The sequence below is a fragment of the Mauremys reevesii genome, linkage group 1, assembly GCF_016161935.1.
Source record: "Mauremys reevesii isolate NIE-2019 linkage group 1, ASM1616193v1, whole genome shotgun sequence".
NCBI classification, from domain to species: domain Eukaryota; kingdom Metazoa; phylum Chordata; order Testudines; family Geoemydidae; genus Mauremys; species Mauremys reevesii.
In genome coordinates, this window is record NC_052623.1 from 150407062 (window position 1) to 150428895 (window position 21834).

At 41.2% G+C, this 21834-nt stretch overlaps 1 protein-coding gene across 28 annotated transcripts in view; it reads right to left on the bottom strand.

The window, feature by feature from the left end:
• The window catches only part of DMD (dystrophin), a 2035724-nt gene that overhangs the window by 149517 nt on the left and 1864373 nt on the right, over positions 1-21834 (bottom strand). For all 28 annotated transcript variants that reach the window (XM_039486264.1, XM_039486496.1, XM_039486317.1 and 25 more), the window contains one exon: positions 5585-5645. In XM_039486264.1, the coding sequence (XP_039342198.1) occupies positions 5585-5645 (61 nt within the window). The remainder of the gene's footprint in view (positions 1-5584; positions 5646-21834) is intronic.

The window sequence follows — 21834 nt, forward strand, 5'->3', positions numbered from 1 at the left end:
TTTGGGCCCCATATGGCTTCAAGGTGGTCTTCGTTCGGTCGGCGATGATGAGTGGTGTGGTGAGACGGTTCCTGGTCCTTGTACCATCGTCTTCACTAGATGACTGTAAGACCGCCTGAGAAGTATGGGGATCCCCACATTGGGAATGTTTGGGAGAGCCCTCAGTACCGAGCAAGGGGGACTGCAGTGCCAAAGAGATTACCAAGTCTCTCTGTTGCAGTACATTCTGTGGAGTTTCTGTTGTCTGTACCATCGGTGCCAATGGGGTTGCTCTTGATGGTGCAGATGTCAGTGCTGACAGGTGTTGTGGTGGGTTAGCCAGCGCGGTCGGTGCCAATTTTGCTTTCTCTACTGGTGCCAACTGTGATGTCGGTGCCGGACGTGGAGGCATGTTGCCATAGGTGCTGGAACTAGGGGCGTGGGGGGTGCTCCAGCACCCCCTGGCTTGAAGCGGTTTCCATTATATACAGGGTTTACAGTTTGTTTCAGTGGTTCTCAGCATCCCCACTATACAAATTGTTCCAGCACCCCTGCATGTTGCCCGAGGAAACGCTCAGTAATGAGTCCCTCATGGGTGAGGTCAGTGCCATGGAGGAGGCATGTCTCCATCTGTGCCTCGACTCCATCTCCTTCAGTTGGGACTCGGTGGTGCCGGAGGTACCTGGAGTGTCATAAGTGCTCACCCAAATGTATGTTGGCATCATGGGTAGCGACCTGGCAGGAGACTGCCATTGTTTCTGCGGGGCTCTCTCCGGAAACGTCTTGCCCTCTTCCTCGGTCTTTTAGAGGAAGGCATGTCTCCTGTCCAGGGCCGCCCGGGGGGGGGGCAAGTGGGGTAATTTGCCCCATGCCCCAGGCCCCACAGGGCCCCATCAAGCTGCTCCGGGTTTTCGGCGGCACTTCAGAGGCGGGTCCTTCAGTGCAGTGGAAGACTCGGAGCGAGTGAAGGACCCACCGCTGAACTGCTGCCGATCAGCAGCACTTAGGCTGCTTCATTCTTCAGCGGCAATTCGGTGGCGGGTCCTTCCCTCTGAGAGGGACCCGCCGCTGAATTGCTGTTGAAGACCCGGCCCTGCCCCAGGCCCCCTGAATCGTCTGGGCGGCCCTGCTCCTGTCCGTGAGTGGGGGTGCCTGGCGAGATGGTCCATGGGTCCATTTTTGGTTGGAGAAATTTCTCCATCAAGTTCATTTTTAGTTTGAGATCCCAGTCATGCCTGGCTCTCGCCTTCAGATTGTTACAGTGGGCGCATTTTTGTGGAATATGTGCCCTACTGATACATCGTACATGCAAGGAGTGCCCATCAGAAACAGGCATTGCTTCATGGCAGGAGCTGCATTGCTTGAAACCTGGGGAGCCAGGCATTTTAACAGTTAACTGTCCCCAGTGTGGGGAGGGTAAACCAGAGAAAAATAAAGTGGTTTTTTTTGGTAAAAAAACTAACACTAATAACTTTCTATATGACTAACTAACTATTTAAACTATTATTTCTAAAGTTTTGGGAAGAGTGATGAACACTGTCCCAGATCTCCGTCTTCAGACGAGGATGGTTGAGGAGAAACTAGAGGGCTCCAGTCGTGCGCATGCTAGACACGGCACCAATGGTACTGTGAGATGCCTACTGCACACGCGTGACCCACATGGACACTGCTACCATAAATCTCTGATCGACAGCGCCAGGACACACCGACCCCTGAAGTGGAGCAACTGCAGGGACAGCACTCGAAGAAAAATAAAAGATTTAACCCTAAATGACCACGTGAAAGTATTTGGTGCAGTATGCTCACCCCTTTCATTGATAACTTTAAGAAACACATATAAGGAGAAATTAATGTGAAAGTGTGTATTATTACTACCACTAAGAAAATTAAATTTAAAAACAACAAATCGTTAATTAAATATGGAAACAAATTAATACTCTAGAACTACACCTGAAGTTTTCCAGTATGCATATACCGCCCATATGGCTGTTTTTCCTTCTGCCTTTGGATATGAAAAACCCTCATTTATGGCATAATAAACAGTTAAAGAAAAGGGTAACATGATTTTAACCTTACCACCGCAATATGTCCTTTCCACATGTGGGCTTCCTCTTCTTACCTTCTTTTTCTCTTTATATTCTGTTCTTAGAATTTAAGACATTTTTCTCTGCACGTATTTCATATGTACATGCACATACATTTCAAAAGGCTTCTTCCTTTGTATAGTTTTTATTCGCTATTTATATTTCTTATGTTTGGTAATCACTTTTTTGCTTAGTAAAAGCTAAAGTAAGAGATTTAAATAAAAACCTAAAACATTTTTCAAGTGTCACTGTGTCTTAACTGTCTCAGGCCTCTCACTCACCAGATTTTTCTGGTATATTATATGAACCCATTTCTTTTGGAAATGATGCTTCCTATTAGTGGCTGCCTTCAATCCCACAGCTGCCTCCATGCAGGAAGGCCCGGCACGTACGCTAAGCCTTTTTGATTTTGCCATCAGGGCTCATTGATCTGTCCAAGCGGATCAATTGCAGGGTCAGGGACTTAGACAAGAGGCCTAGCAAAACAGCAGTCTTCTTACATGTTTCTTTTCCCCACCTCTGAACTAATGTAAACCTTTAAAGCCTGTATTAGCCATAGGAAAAATGGGATTACTTGTAAATTATACAGTATAAAATAAGATGTGATCTCTGGAGTACTTAAGGGTTTCATAGTAACTTTTTTGGTTGACATGAAGAACAGGAAGGTCATCAGCATAACGAGAAAAAGGCTGATGATGGAAAAAAGGGGGTTAGATGAAGTGTAGTTTAGAAAGATTTCACATAGCAACGTGCAGATTTATTTTTTTTTCCTTGATAGCCCATCATACAGCCAGGTATTCAGCAGGCAGTGAGGAAAATCTGTTTGCTACTTTAGAATCCAAGACACCTTTGGTAGCCTGTAATACAGAAATATGATTTCTCAACTCATTAGGGAAGTAAGCAAGGTGAGTGTTAACTGTTGGCTCAGTTTGGCCTATCCATGTGGGACTAACCACATAAAAAGGTGAAAGAAATCCTAACAGAATGCAACAGCTGGTAAAAGGCCATTATATTGCAATTTTCATGAGGCTGACAGGAGGCCAAGAAACCACAAAATGGCATAGAGTAGGAAAAGCAGTTGTAACAGGTTGTACATTGTTGGTGATTATATTTTCAGTAGCAATGAAAGCTGTACTGAAATAAGGTAAAAGAGATGCTGGCAGGAATAAGGCCCAAGGGAGACGAAATATTAAAAATTTTACAGTACTTCAGGAACTTTAGTGGTGGCTGGTTGCTACAGACTAATCAACTGTATAAAAATGAAGTTTTAACTATCAATTTCAAAGGGCTTGGAGTGACCTAACACTAAGAAGTCTGGAATGTTACCACTGAGGATTTAGTATTAAGTGTTGCCTGATTTATGGACTCATCAAATGCTGTGACATTTCAAATGTGAAATTGATTAATTAAAACAGCTAAATATCAAGAAGGAAATTGATAAAACACAAAACCAGTAATGTATGTGGGAAATTCAGTTAGCAAAGGATGCTCTCATGTGTGGCCTGAGTATTCTATGTTGAAGATGTAAAGGAAAATTACATAAACATTAAGAAAAGGGCCAGGTATGACACTTACCCTTCTGTTACACCTTTATGGCAACTCTTGTAACAATTAAAGATAAGCAAGAAAGTAATAATTCAATGGATGAAAAAAAATGGATGGCTAAATAAGCATTGTTTAAAGGTTGAAAAGGCTAAGAATAACAGGCAGTTTTGCTATGACAAATATGAAATGCTAAATGAGGGGAATAAAGGAGAAATGGAAAGAGAAACATTTAAATCACAGGGGGTAGTCTTAAAGCTGGAGCAGGGAGCAGATGGAACAGGGAAGTCACTAGGACTAACAAATACCTCAGATATCCGATTGCTATATCAGCTATACGGTGCTCCTGTACAACATGCCACAGAATGTAAGCTTTCATTATAGAAGTTATGTTACCAGCCCCTATGGTTGTGAAGATAACCTTCCCTGGGTGAACCAAATGGAAACATATGAAGTATGTTTTTCCTGAGTCTGCAAATAGCCTGAAACAATAGCTGTAATGGGGCACTGACTCTGAAAACTAAGGACAAAATAAAATGTTTATTTTGCTATTGATCATTTTCGCATTAACATTCAGCTAGTGTGTACATCTACTGCTGTTGGAAGTAGTGGCAGATATGATGACTGAGAGGTGCAGTGGGCTCTTGGCTGCCACGAAGAATTGCTGTGGTGAGATATTAGGAATTAAAGCTTCTCCAGCCAAAATGTCAAGTCATCTCAAGGGTAAGTGAAAATGAGATGTATCCCTTTCCCCAGTGCCTCAGCTGTGCCAAAACCCCAAACTCCCTCTCGCAGTTGATGCCAAAACACCCCGACTCATGTGTCAAAACTTCTAGCTTTCCCCATTCAATTTAATTATTCGTTGCCAATATAAATGTCTGCAGCAAATTTAAAATTTGGGGCAGCAGCAAACAAATTTAATATAAAAATAAATAATATTAGGGAATACTCTAGTTCTGACTGTTATTCATTTTTACATTTAATTCAATAAATCCTCAATTTTGAAGCTGCCACAGAAATTATATTTTGCTACAAAATTCAGGACTGGAGTGCCATAGCAATCAGGTGGCCATACTGAAGAATTTAGGTTCTGTCTGTTGTAGAGGGCATTCATTATTGTAACAGATGGTGCAGTGTAACATGGATCACTGTAACCCAAATACAGACACTTAAGTTTTAGTCATTTGCACTGCAGGCTCTGTTAACACAGCAACTTCATCCTATGTATTGCAGCATTTATTTTTCCAGGCTGTAGTGAAGAAACAGCTCACAGCTCATGTTAGCAACATGGAAAAACTAGAGCACGAAGGAGTAATTTATTCACCCTTATTTTTGTTGTGTAGTGGGATAACCTGAGGCATGAAAAAGTGAACTCCTCCTGGGTTTTTAAAGTTTCCTCTTAGTTTGTTATTCTTTGACTATTTTTAATATTAATTTCTCCCTTGTCCTTCAACAACAGATTCTGCCAAACAGTGTTGCTAAAGGTGTTCACAGGATAATGGACAATTGATAGTTTTAGAAAGATCAGTTAAAGAAAAAGGACAATGATGCTAAAGCTGCAAATTTCTCAATTGAACCATACATGGCTGCTTTCAACACCAAATCATTCACCAAAATTCTGACTGGCTTGTGATAGTGCAAAACATCCCTTTCTCACTGTTGATGGAGAAAGGAACAGATATAAAGGAATCAAGTATGAACCATGTGGTCCACAGCTTTACTAGACTTTTCAGGTGACTGCTGCAATGACATGAAAGGCACTCTGCTTTATCACAACTCAAAAACTATATGCTGTTTTTTTTAAGGAAGCTCCCCAGAGCACCAGCATATTTGCATGATATTTTATTGCATATTACACTACTTTTGTCCTTCCTACTGAAACAACACAAGAATTGTATCAGGACAGATTAAAGAAATAATTAACTATCACACATATACGAGACTACTAAATAGACATCATTAATATTATTTATACTTACTTGATATAGTAGGGCACTTTGTTTGGTGAGATTGCCCTCTCCCAGGGACCCTGGACAGAAGCTGTTAACAAATATAAATAAATAAATATATAAATAAAATAAGAGAGACATGGAGGTCAAGTTCAAAGCAAACAGAAAAGACAACATTAATCTCTGGAATTACAATTTTACACTTGGCCACGCTGATATGGGTCTGTTTGCTCAGTTACCCATGAAGGCAGGAAGGATTAACCTGCTGTTCTGAAATTTCTGTCCTAATCTGAGTGAAATTGAACTCATTCAGCTGCAAAGATAAATGCAAAAACCTCTTTGACTATTAAACTTAAAGAAAAGATAAGGAACTGAACAAGCAGCCTATCTGTCTTTCTGGTGAGTTCTTTTACGGGGCACCTCTTGGTAATGCTTTCTGTTGTTTTTTCTTCAATTTCACCTCTTATTTGATCAACTGTTCTCATGCTTCTAGGAACAAAATTACACCCTGGTTTACATTTTATGTCAAGTAAAGACATTTAGCAGCCCAGTATGATGATGTTCTCCTGTTTATTTGTTTTAAATAGAGACCTATTTCATTTTTATTTCCTACATTATTAAATGTTCATGTGTTTTATTGTCTTTCAAAAATGGCAAGCAGTGCAGAAGATGTCGGCATGATCACATCAAGAAGTGTTAAACCCATCAGAAAATGGCACTACATAATAGCAGTTTTCTCAGTCTAGACTCTCACAGCATTAAGTACCAACATCAACTTACACTATAGTGAAAATATGTTGTAAATAATGTTTTCTATGAAAAAGGAATATGGGTAGGACATATTTTCATAGGATGGAAATTCTTGCTTGCTGATGATATGAGCCATATTCTGAAAGCTCTTCTTTAATACTTAGAGTTTACAATCTTTTCAAGTTCACCATCAGAAGCAAGCTCCCCTCAAACCAGGATCCACCAGCTCAAAGTTGTACCAGACCCTGCCATAATAATAGATGCAAAACCTGCAGACATATCTCCACTGCTATGAAGATCAATACCCTCACAACACACCTTTCAAGATCCCTGGGTCCTATACATGCCTATCACAACATGTGGTGTATCTCATCCAGTGCACTAAATACTCCAACAACAATTATGGGTGAAAACATACAATCACAATGTCCCAAATGAACGCACACAGAAAAATGATCAAAGACAAAAACACCTTATCACCTGCAGGTGAACACTTTTCACAAAGCGATCTCTCTATATCTGACACTTCAGTCCTCATCCTCAAAGGAAACCTGCCCAACACCTTCTAGAGATAACTCTGGAAGCTAAAATTCATAACTTCACTAGACTCTAAAAATCAGTTTTAATAAAGACACTGTATCTAAGGCTTATTACAATAATGTGTAACCCACTAACCTTTCCTAACCCCCCTTCGCCCCTTTCAGTGCTATGACTGCAGAGGTGTGAACCAGGCCACTTCACTTTGACTCATCTCTTACAATATGTGTTAACTATTTACACTAAACCATCTGTTCCAACTTGTATTTAGCCCTGACACTCTGCAATTAGACACCTGCAGCTGGCCCATACTAGCTGACTTGGGCTCACGGGGCTCATGTTAAGGAACCATTAATTGCAATGTAGATGTTCCAGCTTCGGCTGCAGCCTGAGCTCTGGAAATTCTCTCACCTCACAGGGTACGAAAGCCCAGGCTGCCCCAAGCCCAAACATCCACACTGCAGTTAAATACCCCTTAGCCCGAGTCAGCTGGCATGGGCCAGCTGTGGGTTTTTAATTGCGTGTAGACATAGCCAATGTACCTTTCTCAGACCTGAAGAAAAGCTCTGTGTAGCTCAAAATCTTGTCTGTGTCACCAACAGAAGTTGGTCTAGTAAAAGATATTACCTCACCTGCCTTGGCTCGCTAGTCTATATATAGTCATTTAGATTTATCTACTTAAAAAATGCCTATCCCAGAGGCTGGGTGTTTTAACAGATATTAAAACAAAATCAAATCGCAATCCATATGACTAAAAGAACAAATGTATCCACACTATGCACAAAAGTCCATCTGCTGAATAAAGAAAATACACCACCTACTTTAGATACATCTCATTGCACTTCAGAAATTCAAGTAAAGAGACAACATGAGCAAAGGAGATGGAGAGAAGATGTAAAACACATTTTTAAATAGTTTATAGGGAACTAGTGGATCATTGTTTGTGGGATTGCTAATAAATAAATACATTTTGAGGAGGGATTTGAAGGTGGTCAGGGAAGTTGCATGGCAAACAATATCAGGAAGAAAATAATCAGCTGTAAGGGCAGCATGGGAGATACATGGAGTCTAAAAAGGAGAGTAACATGCAATCAAAATGAGATATGGGCTGGATCACACACAAAGAGTTTAAGATACTTTTGGATGAAAATGAAAAGCCAGTAAAAGGACTCAAAGAAGGTGATGATGGAGCTGGAGTGGCAAGGAAGAGGAGTCTGGCAGCGACATTGTAGATGGACTGGAGGGTGACCGAAAAGCCGGGTAATGGAAAAGTACAGCTTCATAATATACTCCTTTCTGGGGCCAACAGCCATATCATCTGCAGCAAAATTATGGGCACCTTATACGTAGGAAGAAAGGGTTCTGGGCACGGTCTACTTACTCTATACACTCAAACAGTTTGGCCAATTACACATAGAAACACACTTTATATAAATGCTCATCCAGTGCTGGGAGTGGATGGAGTACTGCAAATGAGAAACTGAGCTGAACACTGAATGATGAGGTTAAAAAGAAATACTGAACAGCTGTTTTATTTCCCTGAGGACTCTCCATTCTGCAAACTGAAGGCCAGATTCTTGCCATTCTCACTCACATGGAGTTGCACTTTGCTGCAGAAGCAGTCCAACTGATTTCAAGAGCACAAATCATGGAATGAGGTACTATTCAATGTGAGTAAGGGATGCAGACTCTGACCCTCAGATGGGCTCTGCAGAACATAGCATGTGGTCATAGAATCATAGAATATCAGGGTTGGAAGGGACCTCAGGAGGTCATCTAGTCCAACCCCCTGCTCAAAGCAGGACCAACCCCAACTAAATCATCCCAGCCAGGGCTTTGTCAGGCCTGACCTTAAAAACCTCTAAAGAAGGAGATTCCACCACCTCCCTAGGTAACCCATTCCAGTGCTTCACCACTCTCCTAGTGAAAAAGTTTTTCCTAAAATCCAACCTAAACCTTCCCCACTGCAACATGAGACCATTACTCCTTGTTCTGTCATCTGCTACCACTGAGAACAGTCTAGATCTTTGGAAGCCCCTTTCAGGTAGTTGAAAGCAGCTATCAAATCCCTCCTCATTCTTCTCTTCTGCAGACTAAATAATCCCAGTTCCCTCAGCCTCTTCTCATAAGTGCGCTCCAACTCCCTAATTATTTTTGTTGCCCTCCGCTGGACTCTTTCCAATTTTTCCACATCCTTCCTGTATTGCGGGGCCCAAAACTGGACACAGTACTCCAGATGAGGCCTCACCAATGCCAAATAGAGGGCAATGATTATGTCCTTCGATCTGCTGGCAATGCTCCTACTTATACAGCCCAAAATGCCATTAGCCTTCTTGGCAACAAGGGCACACTGTTGACTCATATCCAGCTTCGCCTCCACTATAACCCCTAGGTCTTTTTCTGCAGAACTGCTTCCTAGCCACTCAGTCCCTAGTCTGTAGCAGTGCATGGAATTTTTCCATACTAAGTGCAGGACTCTGCACTTGTCCGTGTTGAACCTCATTAGATTTCTTTTGGCCTAATCCTCCAGTTTGTCTAGGTCCCTCTGTATCTTATCCCTACCCTACAGCATATCTACCACTCCTCTCAGTTTAGTGTCATCTGCAAATTTGTTGAGGGTACAATCGACGCCATCCACCAGATCATTAATGAAGATATTGAACAAAACTGGCCCCAGGACCGACCCCTGGGACACTCTGCTTGAAACCGGCTGCCAACTAGACATGGAGCCATTGATCACTACCCATCGAGCCCGATGATTTAGCCGGCTTTCTATCCTCCTTATAGTCCATTCATCCAGCACATACTTCTTTAACTTGACAGCAAGAATACTGTGGGAGACTGTAACAAAACCTTTGCTAAAATCAAGGAATAACATGTCCACTGCTTTCCCCTCACCCATAGAGCCAGTTATCTCATCATAGAAGGCAATTAGGGTAGTCAGGCATGACTTGCCCTTGGTGAATTCATGTTGACTGTTCTTGATCACCTTCCTCTCCTCCAAGTGCTTCAAAATTGATTCCTTGAGGATCTGCTCCATGATTTTTCCAGGGACTAAGGTGAGGCTAACTGGCCTGTAGTTCCCCGGATCCTCCTTCTTCCCGTCCCCCCCCCTTTTTTTTAAAGATGGGCACTACATTAGCCTTTTTCCAGTCATCCAGGACCTCCCCCAATTTTTTCAAAGATAATGTTTCAAAGTTTTCAAAGATAATGGCCAATGGCTCTTCAATCACATCCGCCAACTCCTTTAGCACCCTCGGATGCAGTGCATCCATCCCCATGGACTTGTGCTTGTCCAGCTTTTCTAAATAGTCCTGAAACACTTCTTTTTCCACAGAGGGCTGGGCACCTCCTGCCCATACTGTGATGCCCAGTGCAGTAGTCTGGGAGCTGACCTTAGTCATGAAGACAGAGGCAAAAGAAGCATTTACTACATTAGCTTTTTCCACATCCTCTGTCACTAGGTTGTCTCTCCCATTCAGCAAGGGGCCCACACTTTCCCTGACCTTCTTGTTGCTAACATACCTGTAGAAACCCTTCTTGTTACTCTTAACATCCCTTGCTAGCCGCAACTCCAAGTGTGATTTGGCCTTCCTGATTTCACTCCTGCGTGCCTGAGCAATATTTTTATATTCGCTGGTCATATGTCCAATCTTCCACTTCTTGTCAGCTTCTTTTTTGTGTTTAAGATCAGCAAGGATTTCACTGTTAAATCAAGCTGGTCACCTGCCATATTTACTATTCTTTCTACACCTCGGGATGGTTTGTTCCTACAACTTCAATGAGGATTCTCTAAAATACAGCCAGCTCTCCTGGACTCCTTTCCCTCTCATGTTATTCTCCCAGGGGATTCCCTGAGGGAGTCAAAGTCTGCTTTTCTGAAGTCCAGGGTCTGTATTCTGCTGCTCTCCTTTTGTCAGGATTCTGAACTCGACCATCTCATGGTCACTACCTCCCAGGTTCCCATCCACTTTTGCTTCCCCTACCAATTCTTCCCTGTTTGTAAGCAGCAGATCAAGAAGAGCTCTGCCCCTAGTTAGTTCCTCCAGCACTTGCACCAGGTCATATATTTGAAAACTATATCATAATACATATATGCAAAGGAACAGAATAAAGATTGTGCATATATTTTATACATATAAATACACACAGAGTTAAGCATTATAATATATTTCTTAGATTTTAAACTCTTTGGGGTCTTTTTGTTCAGTATTTGTACAGTGCCTAGCCCAATGAGTCCTACTCCATAACTAGGGCTCCTAGGGAAATATGGTTATATAAATAACTAAAAAACAACAAAAACTAACACAGCTAACATTCACCATCTTCCCACATTCCCAATAATATCTACATCTTAACATCTTAACTTCTGTCATAATAAACTCATTCCACTATATACTTGGATGCAGAAAACCTCCAAAGACAACATATCAGGCAGTGCTGTGTGTTATCTGAAATTAAGAACTAGGAAGAATGCCATCCGCCTTCCCCATGTATCTATATCCGACAATTTCAGTTGTTCATGTAGCTTAATCTTCCTAGCTATGTAAGGCTAGAGGATGGCATACAAACTGGTTTAAAAAAACATTTGGATTATGGAACTAGGTATTCTGAAGAGTAAAAAACAGAACCACCACCTCCTCCTCCCCCCGGCCCCCACAAAAAAACCCTACATTAATTTGAGGATGTGATCTACTTTGCATGGCATAATATGTATTTAAAATTAAAAAGCCCTACTCGTTCAACTCCCCAAACTGCAAAAAGCCCCTTTCCCCCAAAAAAACAAACCAAACCTTATCTTTCAGAGTGAGAACAACTCACAGTTCCTATCTTAAAATCAAAGGAAATGTTATGTATTTATTGAATATCTAAAGGATAGGATGGGTTGCTGTAATTATTCTGGAAGGTGTATTTCTCCTTCACTCCTGAATTCATCTGGGCAACAGCTTTCAAGGCATAACTTATTATCCCAGAATCTTATATACAAAAGTGTTCTTGATCCATTTAAAAAACCAAGCACAAATAGTCTGCTTTCAGTGGAACTAAATGCTTTAGAAATAAACAATTCTGTGATGTTCTGCATAATTGGATTTAGTGTTCCTTCAAGAGACTGTTGTGAGGTTGTCTGTAATACAGTTGCTGCTGTCCTGGATGATTCTAGTCTTGCATAAATTTGAGTTGACAAAGTATGTGGTACCTTTTACAACTGTGCTCTGAGAATAATCATCTCATTTCTGGCACAAATCCAACAGCTGAGAACAGCTGTTTCTTATCTCCTGGTTTCAGTAGAGGTTTGTCATCCTTTACAAAGCCAGTGTAAGTAATAGACATATATCTTTAATTCCTGGAAACAGCATTTTAGTAGTCTATCAAAGAAGACTTTCTGGAAAACAAAAAGAATGAGTACTTGTGGCACTTTAGAGACTAACAAATTTATTTGAGCATAAGCTTTTGGGGCCTAAAACCCAATTCATCAGATGCATGCAGTGGAAAATACAGTATATACGGCTACCACTCTGAAACCTTTCTGGAAAACGTTTTTTGTATGACACCATAGCTTCCCTGTATGTTATACTCAAGAATCAGACATTTCCCTATTTGCAAATTGTAATTCAAAAGTGCCTTATTGTTTTAGTTTTGCACAGTGTAAGAATCCATTGCTATACGAACCAGCCACATGCAATGTTGACTACTGAAATAAAATAGCATAGCAAAAAGTATCTTTTTTTAAATGATTTAAATCTCCTTGCACTCCATTAGCATTGCTATGCATTAGTAATCATTTAATGGTTATCTATTTTCAGAGTTTTATTTTTCTCCCTTTGACGTGCTAACATATTAAACTTACTGTGTGTGCTATCATTGAACTTAGGCTACATATCACAGACCATGTTCACATAAGTTGGTATTTGTCTTTTCACAAAGCAAAATGAAGCAGCAGCATGCTGGATCTGTGTGCTCCACAGTCCAATGGTATTTTACTCTATGCAGGGGTCTGACCAGAGACTTAAATAGAATGCAGGTGTCATTTTAGCTGTGTTCATAGATGAAATAATCTAATAAATATTTAATTTAGCTATATCATTATGGGAATCATGTATACAATACATTTAAAACTATCAAAGGTAAATGGTCGTTTATTGCACCTATCCACCAAAATATTCAAAGAGATAGTCTTGCCTAAAATCAGTTCTATCAAAAACTACTTCCAATGGTCATTATTAAAATGTTAACATTCACTCACCATTATCACACAGTAACACGGATATGTTTTCAATTGTAAGTATAGAGAAAATCCTCAGCATCTCAGATAACATGGGGGAGGGGAGTGAAACTGTAATTTTTTGATGGCAACCACACTGTGCCATGCTTCAATCTACTCTGTGACCTGCTGATTGCTGTTTGCTAGAGGTTTCATATGAGTGAATTACAGCTTTGTGAGGTTTGGATCTGAGCTTACACAGGTGTTCATAACCATAACAAAACCTGCAATATTTACAAATTGGCCACTCTAGCCCCAATTTAGCGAGGTATTTAATCATGTGCCTAAATTAAACCTGGGAGAATGACTTCAGGCAGGACCTCTACCTATGATACCCTGACTTTGCTGACTTCTGTTGTTCTATTGACCATTATTGTTATTTTTAACCAAATACACATCTTAGAATCTGTTTACTCCTCCCCCCACAATGTATAACACTTCTTTTACTAATGGTTTAACCTTTTGTTGAGGTATTGTATTTGTCATTCCTTATGAAGGCAGATAGTGATGGCTTAGTGCAGGGATCGGCAACCTTTGGCACGTGGCCCATCAGGGTAAGCACCCAGGTAGGCCGAGCTGGTTTGTTTACTTGCCGCATCCGCAGGTTTGGCCGATCGCAGCTCCCACTGGCTGTGGTTTGCTGCTCCAGGCCAATGGGGGTGGCGGGAAGCAGCGGCCAGCACACCCCTTGGCCTGGGGTGAACAACAGTCAGCGGGAGCCGCGATCGGCTGAACCTGCGAATGTGGCAGGTAAACAAACCGGCCTGGCCCGCCAGGGGGCTTACCCTGGCGGGCCATGTGCCAAAGGTTGCCGATCCCTGGCCTAATGGTCTAATCCTCAAGTTTGGAAATACCTAGAATCACAATTTCACATATGTGTAGAGCTGACTTACCCTTTGAGTCTTTCAAAATAGATGAATTGAGTACCACTGTATTTACTTTAAGATGTATTTTATTAAGGTATCATAATAAACAAGATATGGTTGTTCTACACAGACATTAAAGATCCCCTAGTACTTTTCCTAAGGGTGAGGTAAGTTACAACAGTCCCCAGTCAGTTAAAGCATGCTATATGCTGGCTGGCTGACTGCCATCTTCACCCTGGAAAGAGCTGCTTATCTGAGAGTGTGTGTGGGTATGTGTAATTTGGGAAGTTTTTTAGGATCTTTCTCAATGAAAGTAGTGTATACATGTAAGATATTTGTTTTACCCATTTACAGAGGGCCTATTTCTATCTTATGCATATTTGTTATTACAGTAAATTATGGTGTGGAACACTGATGTTGTATAGCATAGAGGCATAATGGCTCACTGTATAATCGAGAAACTGATGTCAGAATATATTGGCTGAAAGATTTAAAAGTTAGAAGGAGAAAAACATCAATCAAAACCTAACTTGCATAAAAATTGCACACCATGGGGTCTAGCTCAACTAGCTGAGCTAGCTTGGAGCCCAATTTAAGCCTGCATATTTGGGTGGGTTCTCAGGAATTGAAGTGAGCTAAGCAGTTAAATTCCAGTTTGGATTCTTCAATAGTTAAATTACACACTGCTTCTCTGTCTGCATTGCAATGCTGTCTGCGATCACAAATAGAGTAAAATGCTTTAAGATTGCTTCTCAAACTTTGGAAGATGGGCTGATTAGCCATAAAGATCTGAACATGTGAAGAGGGGCAGCACAACAGAGACTCACTCCACAGGAATTATAAATTAGGCCTCCCAGGTCTGCAATAACTGCTGAAATCTTTATGACCAACTTGAAACATAATGTTTGCCGGGTGTTACTGGTGAGAAACATTATCCAGCTACTAAATAGATAACATGTTCCTTAGTAGCATTACAAATGGTGAACAGCATACTGTGAAGTAATTCAGAAGTTTCCAGAGATCACTTCAAAGCATAAAATCGATCCAAGGCTCATTTTCTTGGATGTTACTGTTTGGTAAAGCAGCAACAAAATACTTGCATCTACTTGAAAAGCATATTGTATCAGGTAGACTGATACTGTAGATATTGTTCAGCTTTACTAGGTTTGTATATTGCTGACAAGTCTCATAATCAATGTTGGTTGCACTCAAACTGAAAAAGAAAATCTCTAAAACTGGTTTCTATCACATTGAACAAATTTTGGCTTTTGTGCAGAGAGAATAAAACAGACTATTAGAAAAATAAATCTTAGATAAACATTTCAAGCCTTATAGAGCCAAACATAACAGAATGAATTCTGACATAAAGAGAATAGCCTCATTGCTTTACACATCAGGCATTTCAGAACATAAAGAATATGTTTTAACTGAGCACAATTTATAGCTCATGACAACTCTGCCACAGTTTAACTGCACTGCAGCAGAAGTGTTTGAATCTTTAAGTCTGAATCTTCCAGTGGTGCTTCAATAAGGACATACCAGATACACAGGGCAGCAGCAGGGAAATGTTTGCCTCGGAAATCTGGTACTGTAGGCAGCACAGAAGTAGTTAATAAATAATGACTCTCTGTATGAAGCTTATACTCATCTAAGAATTAAGAAAACATCATGGATAGCTGTGACATAGTCAACATTGGAGAAACATCATCAAAGATTAAAACATATTAAACTATGAATAATGCTGCTATGAAATGAATGAGATCGTTCCACCAACAACAAACAATTGCTTTTAAATAACACTGTATACTGCATTGTAGAAATGCGTGAAAATGAAATTCAATGAAATAGGAGAAAAACATTTTTTCATTGAAATATTGTTCATTGTCATCTTAAGTTTTCTAATGGAACACTTTTTTCACCACCAAAAGTTATTATTGCAGTGAAAAATAGGGAAAATATGCAACTTCTGTTAGTGAAGAACTAACTGAAATTTATGGTTTTGTCCCGAGAGTTGAATTTGACCATTTTTATAATGTAAAACTTAATTTGCAGGTGGGGGAATCCAGCATATAATCAGAATTCTAATTCATGGTAAATCAAATTTATCAATATGCTATGCACAGCTCTATTGCAGTCAACATCTTTGAGAGAAGAAAATACACAGGAATATTAAAAAGCAGCAACCCAGCAGGAATGATCATTAGATGCATGATGCCTCTTGAACCACAAAATACAGTACTATCAATTTCCCTCCAAAACACCTGAGCTACCTAGATTAACATTTTTCTTAAAATTTCCTATTATTTCACAACCGCTGGTGGCAGAAATGGTAAGGGTGCTAATGTAGACTCTTTAACCATCATAGATCATCTAATCTTGCAGAGCAGAGCAGGTCTAGATGACATGGTGTTTAAAATCCCAGCTGCTCCTACTGTTGCTACCACTTACGGAGCTGCACTGGTGGTAGTGCAATGGTAAGACATTTTACAAAAAAGTGCTCGTATAGATGTGGCTCATGTGTATTTAACATAATTCCCTCTAACTTTTAACATGCTTCACTCCTTAAGCAGGTCTTGAACTTAAATTGCTGCCCACTGCTACTGCAAAGTTATTCCTCCCTTAATGATGATAGTAACAAGGGCAAGAGCTGAGGAGCGAAACATCCAGTAGAGATTATTTGTATTTCTTTTTTAAGTCTCTTTTCTTCCTTTAAGTGTGCTTGGCTCTCCTTGAGAGGTGCAGGGCTGGCAGCTCTGGAGACTGAAATCTTCCACTGAATGCTGCACTCTGGTTGCAGGTTGAGGATGGTGGCTTTAGCTTCTCTCTATCTCCATGCACTTTACACCTCTACATAATTCAGTACTTAGCTTTGTGTGGCTCAATTCAAAGATATCTAAAGAGTGGAATGTTGTATCTAGATTTTAAAAAAGTATTCTCAGACACAGGGTACAGCTATACTTGGAACTGGAGGTACAGTATGGCCATTGACTCTCTGGGTGCTCTAGGGCTCAAGTGCCCACGGAAAAAAAATAGGAGGTGTTCAGCACCCCCCAGCCACAGCTGTTCAGTGGGGTTGCTGATCAGCCGGCTGACTGGAGGCGCTCGGGGGAGCGTGGAGAGTGATGAATGGCAGGGGTGGAGTGGGGCCGGAAGAGGCAGAGTGAGGGTGGGGCCTCGGGGCAGAGCAGGCCAAAGAGGTGGATCGAGGGTGGGGCTGGGGAAGAAAGAGGCAGACTGAGGGTGTGGCCTTGGGGAGAAGAGGCAGAGTGGGGGCAGGGCCTCAGGGTGGAGCGGGGTTGGAGCACCCACCATGAAAAATAAAAGTCAAAGTCATTGCCTGTGACTGGAGGTGTAATTTCCAGCCTGGGTAGACATACCTGTGCTAGCTCTGACTGAGCTAGTGCACTAAAAATAGTAGCATGGCCCTGAGTATGGTCCTGTCCAAGATGCTAGGTATGTACTTGGACTCTGTGAAGCCAGACACTGCAGGAAGTATTGCCCAGCAGGGCCTGAGTGGTGGCCTTCTGACAGCCTAATGACTGACATATCCTGGCGTATAAATGAGGAAGCCATCAGGGAGCATTCTGAGCAGACTGCCTGCTTGCTTTCTCTCCAGATCTTGCCGTGCTGTGAACCCGAGACTCTGGCTCCTAACCCCAGCTCAGCTCTGAGTCTGCTACTTGCCTCCTGTCTGCAACTCCGCACCTGACTCTAACCTGGCTCAACCCTAACTCTGTTACTCAACTCCTGATCTCAACTTCGTAAGTGATCCATGCACACAGGCTACCCACAGCCAGGCCCTGACATCTGCTTGCAGTGCTAAACAATTGACTATGTGTGTATTATGGGGCTGAACACCTATTTTGATAGGTGCTGTACAAATACACAAAAGAGACAATCCATGCACCAACTACATTCTAAAACCAGTTTGATTTACTATGTCAAATCCTAAATTCCCATATGCAACCTCTAGAATTGAAGAATAGTAGCTTGGTATCCAGATCCAGTGCAGTCCATAGTCTCATTTTTAAGACTGGCAACAGAGTAGTCAAATGAAAAAGGGTCTGATTTGTCATTTTTGAAAATCCATGGGAGTTTGCTTATGAGTTGCCTGTTCAGGCTATTAATGCCAAAACCGTAAACTGAAAAGGTGTTTTTCATCAATTGCAAATAATTTACACTAGAGCAAAATCTCTATGCAATGGAAAGTGACTAAGAAAGTATTTAGCGCTACAGTTTATTAACTGCCATCTTTGTAAGGCAGAAGTGGCAAGAAGTAATGAAGAAAAGATTTTTCAGAACCTGAAATTTAAAATAACAGTGTGAGGAAACAAGGAACAGTCCCAGGAACTCTGGATTCGATCCAAAGGATAATTAAATATAAAATGTAGTTTCCAAATCTTAAACACACATTTCTAACCATTATTTATCTACTTCTGAATGTTAATTAATAGTTCTAATGATGATTAACCATTTTCCATATAGAGTACTGGCATGTGATGGCTTTAAAAAAATAGTTTGAGAAAACTGGTTCTGATTGTTGGAGCTATTTGTTAAATACAGAATGGAAAAAAGTGACCTGTTCTTTATAATTTGAAAATTTGAAATATAGCTAGATATATCCAATTAAACTTTAAGTCCTAGCTCTTTACATTAGGAGAATCCTACAAACCACAAAATACGAGACAGATGTAAACACGCCTTTTAAACATGCATGCCTAAATATCTTTGCTTTTACCCAAATATCTATTGGTTCCCTATCTTGATAAAAATCTGGGTTAATCTCTAAACTGCTGATATTTTGGAGCCATAGATGGAATTAGCACTTCTAAGCAAGGAAAAAAACCCTGGTGATCTCCAAAACGAGATACGGGTAATTGCCAAAAGCAACAAACAGTCCTGTGGCACCTTATAGACTAACAGATGTATTGGAGCATAAGCTTTCATGGGTGAATGCCCACTTTGTCAGACGCATCTAATTGCCAGTTATAGCTGTGCATTATTTCATTGAGTCACATCATCAACATACTGTATGTCACAATCATACAGGGATCAAGCTGTAAATTACAAGTTCTACCTGTATGTTTAAAAGTGTCATACCTTCTATTTTTCAGCAATCACAAGTGGTGCATGTCAATGAGTTACAGCATTAAAAACCAGGATTGATGGCAGGCTGGTTGAACAGTTAGTGGCATTAAAAACAGCCTGACATCTCTCCTACCTCTCATTTATTTTATCTCAAAAGGAAGTAATAACTATCCTTACAAATATAGATGGATCCTCCAACAACAGACAATGAATCCCATTCTCTGTAAAAGGCAGCATCACAGATCAAAACAAAAGGAGCCAACAAAGCACCATTATTACAGGGGAGAGAGTTGCAGCTCCATAGTTGAGATTGTGCTGAAATTTGCACTTAAAGCAGGATTGAAATTCCTGTGCTTCACACTTCAGTTACTGCATTTCGACTCCAAATTGAGCACAATAATCCTTCAGAGGACAATAGAATTTTCTATGTGATATTTTTAGTTTAATATTCACTAACTTTTGCAGAGGAAACATTTAAAAATGCTCCTTTTTAGAAATTATACAGTTTTTTACACCTTTGTTTGGGTCCTTCTAGCTAAACATCTGCAGTCTTCACAAACTACCAACTTCATCCACACATGCTTTCATGTAACATCATGGACATGGCCATGGGCCACTTTTGACATTTATCGAACTCCATCTTGACAGCTACTTCTGTTAAGGCTGCCAGCCTTAGCCTTTGACTCATATATTTTAAGGTCAGAGGGGACCATCATGATCATCTACTCTGACCTCCTGTATATTGCAGGTCACAGAACCTCACCCACCCAACCCATAATCTCTGGCTGAGTTACTGAGTCTTCAAATCATGATTTAAAGGATTCAAGTTACAGAGAATCCACCATTTATACTAGTTTAAACCTGCAAGTGACCCATGCCACAGAGGAAGGTGATAACCCCCCAGCGTCTTTGCCAATCTGACCCAAGGGAAAATTCCTTCCTGACCCCAAATATGGTGATCAGTTAGACCGTGAGCATGTGGGCAAGACCCACCAGCCAGACACCTGGGAAAGAATTCTCTGCAGTAACTCAGAGCCCTCCTCATCTAGTGTCCGATCACCAGACATTGGAAATATTTGCTGCTAGCAATCGCAGTTGGGCCACATGCCATGGTAGGCAATCTCATCATACTATCCCCTCCATAAACTTATCAAGCTCAGTCTTGAAGCCAGTTAGGTTTTTTGCCCCCACTGCTGCCCTTGGAAGGCTGTTCCAGAACTTCACTCCTCTGTTGGTTAGAAACTTTTGTCTAATTTCAAACCTAAACTTGTTGATGGCCAGTTTATATCCATTTGTTCTTGTGTCCGTATTGGCACTTAACTAAAATAACTCCTCTCCCTTCCTGCTGTTTATCCCTCACCAGCTCCAAACCTCACCAATACCATGGGGAGCCAGGGAGACTAACTAGGCATCAGGGGCCCAGGGGTAACTCTGGGAAAGATACAGGGCTCTGTGGAGCTATGGAGCAGTTCATGGGGGATAAAGAACTTGGCTTGAGGAGGCAGGTGGGGTTGAGCAGAGTATTGAGGGCCAAAGTAAAAGGAATTTAGCAGGAATGTGTGGGTGGCCTGGGGAAAAAAACCTTGTGTGCAGGGAGAAGAGTGGGGACTGGAGTTAGCTCCTCTGGCACTGCTGGCTTTATCCCCTGCCAAGGGAAGTCTTTAAAATGCTGATGCCTCAGCAAAGACACACTGTGCCACTGGTCTCAGAAAGGAAAAGGAGAGAGTAGGTATGTGGGGAAGGTCTGGAGAAAGCAGGACTGTGGGGTTGGGGGGTGGGGGAATGAAGAAAAAGTGGGTCTTGTGCCTAGAGGTAGAGACCCAGAAAGTGGAAGAGCTCCTTTCCATGCCCCACATTTCTCCTTAAATCCCTCTTTTCCCTCATCCACAGCTTCATTCAAGCACCAAGCTCCCAACCTCATGCAGCCCCATCTCCAGCCTACACATCACACCACAGAAACATTAACCCAGGAACCAATCCCTATAACAAATCTCATTGCCTACTCTGTCCTCATATCTACTTCAGCGACATCCTCAGAGGACCCAGCCACATCATCAGGGACTCATTCACCTGCATATCTACTAATGTGATATATGCCATCATGTGCCAGCAATGCCCCTCTGCCATGTACATTGGCCAAACCGGACAGTCTTTACGTAATAGAATAAATGGACACAAATCGGACATCAGGAATGGTGACATACAAAAGCTGGTAGGAGAACACTTCAATCTTCCTGGACATTCTATAACAGATTTAAAAGTAGCCATACTTGAACAAAAAAACTTCAGAAACAGACTTCAAAGAGAAACTGCAGAACTAAAATTCATTTGCAAACTTAACACCATTAATTTGGGATTGAATAGGGACTGGGGGTGGCTGGATCACTACAAAAGCAACTTTCCCTCTACTGGAATTGACACCTCCTCATCAATTATTGGGAGTAGACTACATCCACCCTGACTGAATTGGCCCTGTTAACACTGGTTCTCTACTTGTGAGGTAACTCCCTTCTCTTCATGTCAGTATAATGCCCGCATCTGTAATTTTCACTCCATGCATCTGAAGAAAGTGGGTTTTTTACCCATGAAAACTTATGCCCAAATAAATCTGTATGTCCTAAAAGTGCCACCGGACTCCTTGTTGTTTTTGTGGATACAGACTAACACGGCTGATAATAGATACAATTATAACTCTGTAACTTCCAGCATGCCCAATTTTGAACAATAACTAGGTCACCAATAACTTTTCTGAAACATTACAGAAAACATCATATCTT